This window comes from Geotrypetes seraphini, chromosome 5, assembly GCF_902459505.1.
Source record: "Geotrypetes seraphini chromosome 5, aGeoSer1.1, whole genome shotgun sequence".
Classification (NCBI taxonomy): Eukaryota; Metazoa; Chordata; class Amphibia; order Gymnophiona; family Dermophiidae; genus Geotrypetes; species Geotrypetes seraphini.
Window position 1 is genome coordinate 102,685,288 of NC_047088.1, and position 13,309 is coordinate 102,698,596.

Consider the following 13,309-nt stretch of genomic DNA (forward strand, 5'->3'; position numbering starts at 1 on the left):
GAATAGCCTTACTGGGTCAGACCAACAGTCCATCAAACCCAGTATCCAATCTTCACAGTGGCTAATCCAGGTCACAAGTACCTGGCAAAAGCCTAAATAGTAGCTACATTCCAAGCTACCGATCCAGGGCAAGCAGTGGCTTCCCCCATGTTTATCTCAATAGCAGACAATGGACTTTTCCTCCAGGAATTTGTCCAAACCTTTTTAACACCAGCTATGTTAACTGTTCTTACCACATCCTCTGGTAATGCATTTCAGAGCTTAACTATTCGCTGAGAGAAAAAATATTTCCCCCTATTGGTTTTAGAAACATTTCCCTGTAACTTCATCAAGTGTTCCCTAGACTTTGTAATTTTTGGCACAGTAAAAAACTGATCCCTTGTACCGGTTTTAAACCACTCAGGAATTTATAAACTTCAAATCATATTTCCCCTCAGTCCCCTCTTTTCCAAACTGAAGAGCCCTAACCTCTTTAGTCTTTCCTCATTTGAGAGGAGTTCAATCCCCTTTATCATCTTGGTTGCTATTCTTTGAATCTTTTCAGGAACATAGAAACATGATAAGAACATAAGATTTGGAGGAAGTGACGTCATCACGAAATATGGCCGCTTAACTCCGGAGCTCTGTCGGGGCTCGCGGATGAAAGTGTAATAATTGCTTACTGCGGCAGATTGAGCGCTTTATTTTGGAGCTTTGGCTTGCGGAGTGTATGGCGAGTAGAAAGAAGTTGGAAAAGTTCCACTATCCCGGCGCTACGAGTGTAAAAACTCGATCGCACGCTCCCGGCTCCCCGACGGTGCAGATCAAGATGGCGGAGACACCCACACCTTTACAGACTGTAGTTTCCCAGCCTGTGGTTTTCCTGGACCACATGCACAGCAAATGGAAGGGAAAATCGAGTCTTGGTTTCGGGAGCTTAAGGCGGAAATGGTGGGGCTGAGAACAGATGTAAAGGCGGCGCTGGGAGAGATTCGGGCGGAGGTGGGAGAATTGAGCGGGAGAGTTCTTGCCGCCGAAGAGCGAATGGGCCACGTGGAAACGTCGGTGCAGGAGCACTCGACCGCCATGGATATGGCGGTGGCACAACTAGATGATCTGAAACGCCAAATTGAGGACTTAGAGAACCGCTCGAGACGTAATAATTTACGTTTTAAAGGTATACCAGAAACTGATCGTTATAAGGATGCCAGGGAAGTGGTATCAGACTTTTGTAAAGCCCTTCTCGCTGATGATACCCAGGAAAGGCCACTTGTGATCGATTTGCAGCGGGCTCATAGAAGTCTGGGTCAGGCCAGGGGACCTGGCAATCGTGACATAGTAGCCTGCTTTGGTGATTTCCAAATGAAAGAAAAAGTTTTACAGGCTGCACGCCGCCGTTCTAATTTTGCCTGGCAGGGGCTGAAAGTGGGGGTCTATCAAGATCTGGCCCTCGCCACTCTTCAAAAACGCAGATCTTTTCGGGAGGTCATCCAACTTTTGCATGCTGAAGGCTACCGCTATAGATGGCTCTTTCCCTTTGGTCTACATCTCACCATTAATGGGACACACAGGAGGGTGGATAATGTGGCGGATGCATGGTTGGCGCTGAAAGACCTCGGATCTTGATTGCCACAGGACCCCCCTGTTCAGGCTTTGTCAAGTTCGGCAACGGAGACAAGAGCTGGTGAATTCCTGACACCTGTGGCAGCGAATCAGCCTTCTACGTCGGCTGCCTGATCCAGTTTCCTAGGTAGACATTTGGTTTCTTTACCTTTTGACTGCTTTTGAGCCAGTTTGGGCTATATTCCATCTGATTAGCCCTAAGACTTCCTTTTTGGCTATTTTTTTGACTAAGGATTGTTTGATTGCTGTTAGAGGGAGCTGGGGTTTTTTGTTTTTTTTCCACTACTATGTGCTGAAAAACTTTGCAGATACTGTTGTACATTTGCGGGCACAGTTTAAGATGGAGTGCTCTCTGAATGTGTGTTACTTTCTGTGTGCATGGGAAACTAGCGAGAAGTTTGAATGCAAAGGGAGATTGGGGGTTGTTTGAGAAGTATAGCATTATAGGGTGCTATCTATGGGCCTTTTCCGTATGACTCATTTTTCTTACAATGGCTGATTCAAAATTGGGAGATTCAGCTAATTGGCGGGGGGGAGGGGGGTTATATCAGTAAGGGGACTAGCAGACGATAGAGGTTGGGTACTGGGAGGTCTCCCGGGAAAGACCCGGAACTGGTTATAGGCTCTTGGAATGTAAATGGGCTCAATAGTCCAGGCAAAAGGAGCATAGTCTTTCGTGACCTCCAACGTATGAAATGGGACATCTGTCTTTTGCAGGAGACGCATTTGAGACCCAGGGATGTTTCTTTGCTCCAGCGACCACAGTTTGATATGCTCTGGACCCATCAGGGGGAAGGAACTACTAAAAGGGCTGGTGGGTTGGCAATTTTGGCACGTAAGGGCCTAGGATTACAAGTGGAACAAGTCTACAGGGACAAGGAGGGCAGGTGCCTAGCTGTGGGGGGGGGGGGGTACTTCAGGGCCGCCCTTTGACCATTGTCAATATCTATGGCCCTAATTCGGGCCAGGAAGTTTATTATCAGAATTTACGGGTGGCCTTGAGTACATTTGCACAAGGGGCGATCTATGTTGGGGGTGATTTTAATATTCCTCCAGATCCTGCAGTAGATCACTCGGGGGGAGGGCGTAGATCATTGTGAAAGTCAACTGCAGCATTTCGCGCCCTGATGGGATCGCTTGGCCTCGTAGATGGTTGGCGCTTGCTTCATGGTTCTCAGAGATCTTACACTTTCTATTCCCATGCTCAAAACACTTATACTAGACTAGATGGATTATGGATTCATAGGAATCAAGTTGGGGGACTGCGTGAGGCGGAGATAGAACCGATGCATGTTTCGGACCATGCTCCAGTGTGGTTATCTTGTACTGGAATGCTAGATCAAGGGGGCTGTAAATATTGGAGACTTAATGAATCCCTGCTGAGTTCCCCTCAGGTGGTTTCCGCCGTGGAAAATACTATGAGGGACCATTTGACGCTGAATGACAATGGGGAGGTATCTGATGCCATTTTGTGGGATGCACTTAAAGCGGTGGTACGTGGAGAACTTATTAAATGGGGGGCTAGATTTAAAAAACAGAGGGCCCAAACTTTTCTTCAATTGCGCAGTCGCTTATCTCAGCTGGAATTGATTCACCAGAACAAGAGGGATTCTCAGACCTTGGCGCAATTGCAACGTGTTCGTGATGAATTATACCAGCTCCAGGTGGAGGACACTGAACGTATGCGTGAAAGATTTAGACTTAATATCTATGAACACAGCAACAAAGCTAGTGCTCAATTTGCAAGATATATTTGTATCAAACAATCTCGGACCTCTATCACTAGTATTAAGGGGGATGTAGGAGGGGAGTTACGTGTCACGGACTCTGCTATTCAACGCGAGTTCCAGGCTTTCTACTCTCGGCTTTATGGCCCCCCAGGGCGATCAGATGATGAAGCGCAGACTAGATTCCTGGACTCGCTGCAGATTCCTGAGTTGTCTGAGTCAGATTGGGAGTATTTACGGGAACCAGTACAGCTCTCAGAAATTCTGGGGGTGATCGGGGGATTGAAGAATGGTAAATCCCCAGGGCTGGATGGGTATACTAGCCGATATTATAAACAGTTCTCGATGCAATTAGGGCCTCTCCTGGTCCGGGTGGCTAATGGAATCCCAGGGGGGGGGCTGTTGCCGCCTACAATGGGTGAGGCTGATGTGACCATTTTGCTTAAAATAGGTAGGGATCCTTTACTATGTGGGTCTTATCGACCCATTTCCTTGCTGAATTTGGATGCTAAAATTTTAGCTAAGGTCTTAGCTCAACGCTTGGGGAAAGTATTGCCATCTTTGATCCATCAGGTCCAGGCGGGGTTTATACAAAGGAGGCAGGTCAGCGATAATATCAGGAGAACCCTCAATTTACTCTGGGAAGTAGGCTCTGGTCAGGATAAGGCGGTTTTGATATCGGTTGACGCTGAAAAGGCATTCGATCAAGTCCTCTGGGGGTTTCTATGGGATGTAATGGATAGGATGGGACTAGGGGGCACCTTTGGAGCTTGGGTTCGGGCTCTGTATGCTGCTCCGCGGGCTTGTTTGCGGATTAATCAATCTTATACTGATTTTGTTTCCATTTCTCGGGGAACCCGGCAGGGATGCCCGCTCTCCCCATTGTTGTTTGCAGTGTCTCTTGAACCCCTTGCTTTGGCTATCAGACATCACCAATCTTTGGCGGGGTTTATCAGTGGCGGGGTGGAACATCGAGTGGCAATGTTTGCAGATGATATCCTGTTATATGTGGCACGACCTGAGATCACCATACCCCACCTTTTAAAACTGTTTGACATATATGGGCAGGTTTCAGGGTTTAAAATAAATTTAGCAAAGACTGAAATTTTGAACCTGACTATGACACAAAGGGAGGTAGATGGATTAAGGGGCAGTTTTCCTTTTAAATGGGCTAGGCAAGGGATCAAATATTTAGGCATTTTTATTCCATCGAACCTTGGGAGCATATACGAGAAAAATTATTTGCCTATTTATCGGCGAATAAGAACAGACTTGCAGCGTTGGCATGGATTATGGCTGTCCTGGTGGGGCCGGATAGCAATCATTAAAATGAATGTATTACCTAGGTTACTGTTCCTTTTTCAGACTTTACCAGTCCTGGTACCTTTAGGGGAACTGCGGAAACTGGGCAGGGAAATCCGTAATTTTATTTGGCAACGTAAGTCCCCGAGACTTTCTCAATCTTTATTATGGGCTGCACGGGAGGTGGGGGGTAGGGGATTGCCTAATCTGGTGTGGTACTACCAAGCGGCACAGATGAAACTAGTGCTTGACTGGGAATTGGGGGAACACAAAAGTGGGGTACAGCTAGAACAAAGATGCAGTGGTCTGGAGCCTCTGAAATATAGGCTGTGGACTTCTGGATCGCAGCGTCCATGGATCCAGGGCATGTCTAACCCCTTTGTGCAGCATTTGACAAGGGTGTGGACCCGGGTGCGTACTAAGTTGGGTGGTGGGGCTTTGGTATCCTCCTTGGCTAATATACAGGCTGAACCGCTATTTCCCGCAGGCCGAGATAATCGGGTTTTTCACCATTGGTTTCAAAAGGGGATTAAAGTGTTTAGAGATTTAGTGGGGATAACAGGGCTTATTCCTTTTCCCATACTTCAAAAGAAATATGATCTACCTGATGGAGACTATTTAGCTTATTTTCAAATTAGACATTTTATACAAGCTCAGGGCTGGGACTCTGGATTACCGCTGGAGCAGGAACCCTTGGAAAATCTGTGGTTGCTTTTACAGAAAGTTCCGAAACCGTTGTCGGTGATGTATCAATATTGGAGGGGACACTCTCCTGCTGTTTATTCTTTTCAAAAACATTGGGAGCGGAACCTGGAGTCTAGGTTTACCGCTAAAGACTGGGAGGTAATGTGTAGGGAGGTTTATAAAGCCTCTTCCTGTGCTTTGGTCCAGGAAAACGCTTATAAGGTATTTACCAGGTGGTATTATACCCCGGAACAGCTGCACAGCATGTACCCTGGGGTTTCTGACCAATGTTGGAGATGTGGCTCTCAAGTGGGTTCCTTTTTACATATTTGGTGGGAATGTGGGGACCTTCAATCTTTCTGGAAGGCCGTCACTGGCACTTTGTCTACATGTCTGCGTGAATGTGTTGTGGTCTCTCCCCAAAGTTGTCTCCTGGGGTTGTACAATAATAGGGAACATACCTGGCAGACTAAGTTTCTCTGCTGGGGTTTGGCGGCTGCTAAATGCCTTATTGCCAACCATTGGAAAAACAGAGAGGCCCCTTCTCATACTACTTGGGTTAATCGATTGTTATCTTTGGGGAAGATGGAGATAGCCGTGGCCAAAAGGCGCCACATCTATATACTTCATTTTCGTACCTGGAGTATGCTGGAAGGACTATTGGATACACTTTAAGGAAGCTCCTAGTATAGGTTGCTTTGTTGTCTGCTATGCGAAGGGGGATAAGGGGGGGAATGGGGGTAGGGTAGGGATGGAGAAGTCTGGCAGTGACTGATGGGTTTTGTTTTTGGGTTTTAGCTTTCATTGCTTCTTATATTGTATTATATGTCTTGTACTTGTGATAACTGAATTTTGTTCATTGTTGATTTGATTGTTTTTCCAATATCAAAAATTTTCAATAAAAATGTATATATAAAAAAAAAAGAACATAAGATTTGCTGCTGCTGGGTCAGACCAGTGGTCCATCGTGCTCAGCAGTCCGCTAACACAGCGGTCCCTTAGGTCAAAGACCAGTGTCCTATTAGAGTCTAGCCTTACCTGCGTATGTTCTGGTCCAGCAGGAACTTATCTAACCTTTACTTGAATCCCTGTAGGGTGCTTTCCCCTATAACAGCCTCTGGAAGAGCTTTCTAGATTTCTACCACTCTGGGTGAAGAAGAACTTCCTTACATTTGTACGGAGTCTATCCCCCTTTAACTTTAGAGAGTGCCCTCTCATTCTCTCCACCTTGAAGAGGGTGAACAATCTCTCTTTCTCTACTAAGTCTATTCCCTTCATTATCTTGACTGTTTTGATCATGTCCCCTCTCAGTCTCCTCTTTTCAAGGGAGACGAGGCCCAGTTTCTCTAGCCTCTCATTGAACAGCAACTCCTCCAGTCCCTTAACCATTTTTGTCGCTCTTCTCTGGACCCTTTCGAGTAGTACTATGTCCTTTTTCATGTACGACGACCAGTGTTGGATGCAGTACTCTAGGTAGGGGCGCACCACGGCCCGGTACAGCGGCATGATATCCTTCTCAGATCTGTTTGTGATCCTCTTCTTAATTATTCCTAGCATTCTGTTTGCCCTTTTTGCCACCGCCGCGCATTGCGCGGACGGTTTCATTGTCTTGTCTACAAGTACTCACAAGTCTCTTTCCTGTGGGTTCTCTCCGAGTACTGCACCGCACATCCTGTATTCGTGCATATGATTTTTGTTACCGACATGCATTACCTTTCACTTATCCTCGTTGAACCTCATTTGCCATTTGGTGGCCCATCCAGTCTGCCCATCTGCAGTAACCATTACCTCTTTCTCTCTCTAAGAGATCCCAAGTACCAATCCTAGGTTTTCGTGAATTCAGACAGTCTCTGTCTCCAACACCTCTTCCGGGAGACTGTTCCATGCATCTAGCACCCTTAGATTACTCCTGAGTCTATCACCCCTAAACTTCATCTTATGCTCTCTCACTCCAGAGATTCCTTTCAAATGAAAGACTCGACTCATGTGCATTTACACCACATAGGTATTTAAATGTCTCTATTGTATCTCACTCTCTCCCATTTTTCTTCCAAAGTGTACATATTGAGATCTCTAAGTTTGTCCCCATACGCCTTATCACGAAGACCATGCACCATTTTAGCAGCCTTCCTCTGGACCGACTCCATCCTGTTTATATATTTTTGAAGGTGTGGTCTCCAGAATTGAACACAATATTCTAAATGAGGTCTCTTACTTTCCTACTGGCCATATCTCTTCCTATGTACCCTTCTAGCTTCTAGCTTTCACAGTCACCTTTTCAACCTGTTTGGCCACCTAAGATAATCAGATACAATCACACCCAAGTCCTGCTCTTCTGTCATACACAAGTTCTTCACCCCCTAAACTGCACCATTCCTTCGGGTTTTTGCAGCTCAAATGCATGACCTTGCATTTCTTTTTTTTTAACTTTATTTTTATTGAATTTAACATACTTTACAAGTATAACTACTTGATTTAGAAATACAGAATCATGTTCCAAAAGAAAAACATCATTAAACATTGCAGTCTTTAAAATAAATATGTATGAAACTTAACTCTTCCTTAGACCTCAATTAGAAGGAGGAAAAGAAAACAAAGATATTATAGGAGTAATATTACAATGATACAACAAAGAAATAAAAGTAAAGACTTAAACGCTAGAACCCAGCATTTCCTTTAAGCTACATTCCCTCCACTAGATAAACCTTTGAGATCTAAAAAGGAACGTAGATGATCTGGTGTAAAATACACATATTTCAGGCCCTTAAACTTAATGACACATTTGCATGGATAAGCTAGCAAAAAAGTAGCACCTAGCTTCCTTGTCTCTTCTCTCATGCCCAAAAACATTTTCCTTCTTTCCTGGGTTATTCTAGTTACATCATGATATAACCATAAACGTTGACCACAAAAAAGTGATCCAGACTTTTTAAAGAATAACCTCATAACTGCGTTAAGATCTTGTTCAAAGATAAAGTTAACAATTAAAGTTCCTCTTTCTTTAACTTCCATAGATGATTCCTCTAATATTGCCGTGAGATTTTGCAGATCTTTATCAGTAGCCAAATTCTCACCCTTAGGTATATCTAAATTTCTTTTTGAAGTAGGTAAGAAGTACACTTTGTTTAAAGGCGGAATCTGATCTTGCGGATAGTTCAAACATTCTACCAAAAATTTTTTAAAAATCTCAATAGGTGATATTGCCGAAATCCTTGGGCAATTTAGAATTCTCAAGTTCAATCTTCTGTTAAAGTTCTCAATCATTTCTATTTTACGGGCTGTAGAATTTTGTTCTTTAACAATGGTGGTAATTGAGTTTTTCAGTGAAGCTGACTCAATTTGTATTTTATCCATGCATTCTTGCTTAACTTTTAGCAAACTTTCAGAAAAGTTATCCATTTTCTTAACCATTACCTCAACATCTGAGGCAGTCTTCTCCACCTTCACATCCATTCTCTTGATAGCCTCCAAAAGTATTTCCAGTGTCACTGCTGGGGTGCTTGTTGGTGCTCCTTCTCCTTCGGCAGCCCTTCCTCCCAGCGTTCCAGCTAGGGCTGTAGCTCCTCCCATTGCCTGCTCCGGGGTCTCCAACTCCTCTCCCTCGGGGCCAAGCTCAACACTCTGCGCCTCTGCTGGACATGGGGGCGCAGAGAGATGCGGTGGAGACAACGATGTCAACAAGTCCAAAGACCCGAGTGCTCCCTCACTCGGGTCCGACGCGGAACTCTCCCGCCGCGGGGACATCTGGGCGTCGGCTGGGCTCAGCGGCTGCAAAAACCACTGAATTGACTGCTGGGCTGGAGACGATGTGAGCAGCGGCAAATGACCCGCTCTCACATTCCCCTTCCTCTTTGCATGAGGCATTCCGACAAGTAAGTACAGTATCTGGTTGAAGTATTAATTTGAGGAAAAAACGCTAAGCCTGCCGAGCACAGCTACATAGCGTCCGCCATCTTGTATCCTCCCTCCCCGAATGACCTTGCATTTCTTAGCATTCAAGTTTAGCTGCCAAATTTCAGCCAATTCTTCAAGCTTCGCTAGGTCTTTCTTCATGTTATTCACACCATCTGGGGTGTCTACTCTATTGAAGATTTTGGTATCATCCACAAAGAGGCTTATCTTACCAGACTGTATAACTACATCCCAGTCATGGTTCTCTGTGAACCATGTCTCTGTGATTGCCACTATATCCAACTCCTCTTTTTCCACCACAGCTTCTAGATCCAGAATTTTGTTTCCCATATTTCTAGCATTAGTATACAGTGGGTGCCTCACACAACGAACTTAATTCGTTCCAGGAGCAAGTTTGTTATGCGAAAAGTTCGTTATGTGAAACGCGTTTTCCCATAACAATACATGTTAAAAAAAATAATTCGTTCTGTAGCATAAAATATGCTAAAATGACATAAAAAAAGATAAATTTATCTTGTTAGAGCTGGTGTTAGACACAACTGGGGACTGCAAAGTCCAGGCAGAGGCTTACGGCTCTCTTTGACCAGGGGGGACAGTTGCTCTAGTTGCACTACCCTAACCCTATTCCTGCTATGTGTGACTGTGGTATTCTGTTAGCATGATATAGAGGGGATATATGTGAAGGGGAGGGGAGACAGGGGTTTTGTTGATCCTTGCTGTGTATTATAATCACCCCCCACATACTCCCCAGTACCTTTTTTAATTCCTCCCATCTTTCCCAGCCAGTGGCGTACAGGCCAGAAGCGCAGAGATCAGGAGCAATTCCTCTGCACGCCTGTGTGGGCCCATGCCAATCTCCGAATGGCTGCAGTTAGTTCTTGTGAGTCCCGCGAGAGCTGGCTGCAGTTAGTTCTTGTGAGTCCCGCGAGAGCTGACTGCAGCCATTCAGAGATCAGCGCAGGCCCAGGCAGTAGCACAGAAGGCTTGCTCTTGATCTCTGTCTGCGCTTCTGGCTGGGAAATTTGCTAGACCACCAGTTCGAGTGAGCGGGTGAGATTAAAGTTGCAGCAGTGGTGGCTTTTTTAAAAAAATATGTGGCGGCGGGGGGAGGTTTAAAAATATGCGGTGGCGGCAGAGGCTTAAAAATATGCAGCAGCGGCGGCAGGGGGGTTTAAAATATGTAGCGCCACTGCACAGGGAGCCAGGCGGAGAGAGGGCAGTTAAGCGATGCAGCTCGGGCGACTTCGTTGTGTGAAACGAAGTTCGTTGTGGGAAGCAAGACCTGAAGTTCGTTGTGCGCAGCGTTCGCTGTGCGAGGCGTCCGTTATGCGAGGCACCACTGTACCCTGCTTTCCAGACATTGCCCCCTTTTCCCATCTGTGTAGAAGTATTCAGTGATTTACTTACCCAAGGGCTTACACTCACTCAGGAGCTTACATTTTATGTCAAAGACTACTGTTCTGATTTGGCTGGTTTCATTTTGCATATATCACATGATGTCATCACATTTTTTTACATATACAGGCCATTACGTAGTCCTCACGTCATTTGCGGTTACTCTGCCTGTCATTAGCACTACTATTTTTTGAAACTGGTTTTCTCACTTTTGCTTCTATTGAGTTGCTGCTGTTATTGTGTACACCGCTGTTTACCTTTTAAGTAAATTCCACTTGTTATTCACTTTTATGAAGTTATGATGACTCAATGTTACTCGCGGTTCTCTTGTCCACTTTAATTCAATTATTTTATAATGCTGGCATTTTTACTTCAGTTTCTATTGCGTAGCCATTTTTAATGCATATGCTGTTGATTTTTTTACCATTTCAAATAAGTGATCACCTTTTTATAATGCTTTTTAGTGGTTCCTTGTTATTTACTTTCAACATTTCAGCAGCGATGCTTTTTAAGCATTCATTTTTTCACAGAGTCTTGACCAGTATTTTGTTACATTGCATATTCAATTGATTTGTATCAGTGCTGTGGAGCCTCGTTTCAGTTCACATAAAATCAGAATTGCCATCTTTTAAACACAGCTTTTAGCGAACCATTTTGAATATTGGCCATAACTCTCAAAGTTTTTCAGACTCAGAGCTTATTTTATCTCCTTTCAAAGATTTTTTTAGGATATAGCTGAATATGTGTGGTCTACTTCTTTAGTACTGATGTAATGTCACTGATCTCTCATTGTGTAACAATGGATGAATAAGTCTATAATTTTAGTCATTCAATTCTAAATATCCTTTGACCTTTTGAGTCTGGTGACCTGCAAATATGACATTTATTGAATTATTATGTATTCTAATTTTCTGTCACCCTTTTTTTAAATAGCTCTTTTAGCATTATTTTGTGACCTGGTACTACATTCATATGGTATATCCTATTGTTTATACCTTTGCTTATATTTTGGTTTATATGTTCTTATGATCACTTTTAAAGCATTTTAGTTTTTAACTTGCTATAGCTTCTTATGTGATTTTTGTAAATTATGTTATGTCCTCTCCATTATACTTTTCAGGACTCCTAAGGCAGGTTTTTTAGCCAAAACACAGCTCATGTCGAGTCATATGAATGTTTAATGAGTTATATGAATGTTCAGTTTTTATGGTTGCTATTAAAGTGTGTTTGGTTTGAAGACCTGGCATTCTCTGCTCTTTTTGGATCTTCTGTTCAAACTATCATCACATTCACATAAATGAACTAATAACTGGTTTTGGTTTTTTTTAAACTGGCTCATTCTGCATTTACAACACTATATATTTCTCAATGGATCAACCTCTATAAAAGCTAAAAAGTATTCCTACTTTTCCATTGAATTCTAATAATATTAACTAATCCAACTAAAAGCTATGCATTTGTCTTATTACTATTTTGTTATTTCTCATTATTTGTTTTATTTCTATTTGTTAATTTGTAAAGTGGTGATTGTTATGTATCAGTTTTTTCAAATTTATATCTACTGTCTTTATATTTTGCATTGTATGCAGAGTCTGGTTTCTTGGCGGTTCAGTTTAACTTTCGTCTACATATTTCTATTTTTAGTTTGTGATTATTCCATATTGGGTGAGGGTGTTTCTGTGTTCTGTGAGTATGAAAAGGATATGGTTTTCTGTTAGCATTGACTGTACAAGATCAATTTGACTGTACAGGTTCTGGCTTGTTTAGTTTTACAATGCGTGTGTTGGTATTCTAGTGCTCACTGCATGGTTAAGATGCTGCCTTTTCCTAGGTGCACCCTTATTGTGCGACTCATGGATTATTACTAAAAATAACTTTTTTATATAGAGGAGGGGGTTGTTAAAAAATGATCAGAACTGGCTGTCATATGACCCTATTCTAACCACCAAATTTCCCCGTCCCTCTCCACCCGGCTACTTTTCATGTCATCACCCAAGAATATTCCCTTAAATATTTAATAGTGTGCTCCCTAGAAATTTTTTTCAACTGGGTGGCAGTTGGAAAAAATTTCTAGGGAGCACACTATTAAATATTTAAGGGAATATTCTTGGGTGATGACAAACAGTATCATATGATGCGAGAAATACAACTAAATTTTAAATTAAAAATGGGAAGAAATACAACTAAATTTTAAATTAAAAATGGGAAAAATAAAAGCAGCTTCTGCTGGTGGGGACCTACCTCATCGAATTCTTCAGCAGCTCAGGCAGGATGTAGTCCAATGGCATAGGAATGAATGGGAAACGGGCAGCCACATGCCCATTGATTCTCACCCGTGGAGCATTGCCATATTTGTGCTCACATAACCGCCTGAAACACAAGAACAAGATGGAGTGAGATATTTATAAGATGATAAGACTTAAAGCAATACTAATGTTCTAAACAAAACAAAAAATTAATCCTTTTTCAAAAACTAAATGTTAGTGATAAGTTGTCACATCTCTGGCCAGTGTATTGTGCCTCTTAATGCACTGACTGTACATTCAGAGCATATAAATCATTACTACTACGGGGACAGAGGGGATGGGGACCAGATTATGTTCCTGTGCACACCTCTACTTGGAATCTTTGACACCAACACCTCAGCCCAAAAAAAAAATAAAAAATAAATTAGGTGGCGCTCACCT

General features: G+C 43.2%; 1 protein-coding gene across 4 annotated transcripts in view; it reads right to left on the bottom strand.

The window, feature by feature from the left end:
* BCKDK (branched chain keto acid dehydrogenase kinase) overlaps window positions 1–13,309 on the bottom strand; it is a 122,145-nt gene that overhangs the window by 11,504 nt on the left and 97,332 nt on the right. For all 4 annotated transcript variants that reach the window (XM_033945050.1, XM_033945053.1, XM_033945051.1 and 1 more), the window contains one exon: window positions 12,864–12,992. In XM_033945050.1, the coding sequence (XP_033800941.1) occupies window positions 12,864–12,992 (129 nt within the window). The remainder of the gene's footprint in view (window positions 1–12,863; window positions 12,993–13,309) is intronic.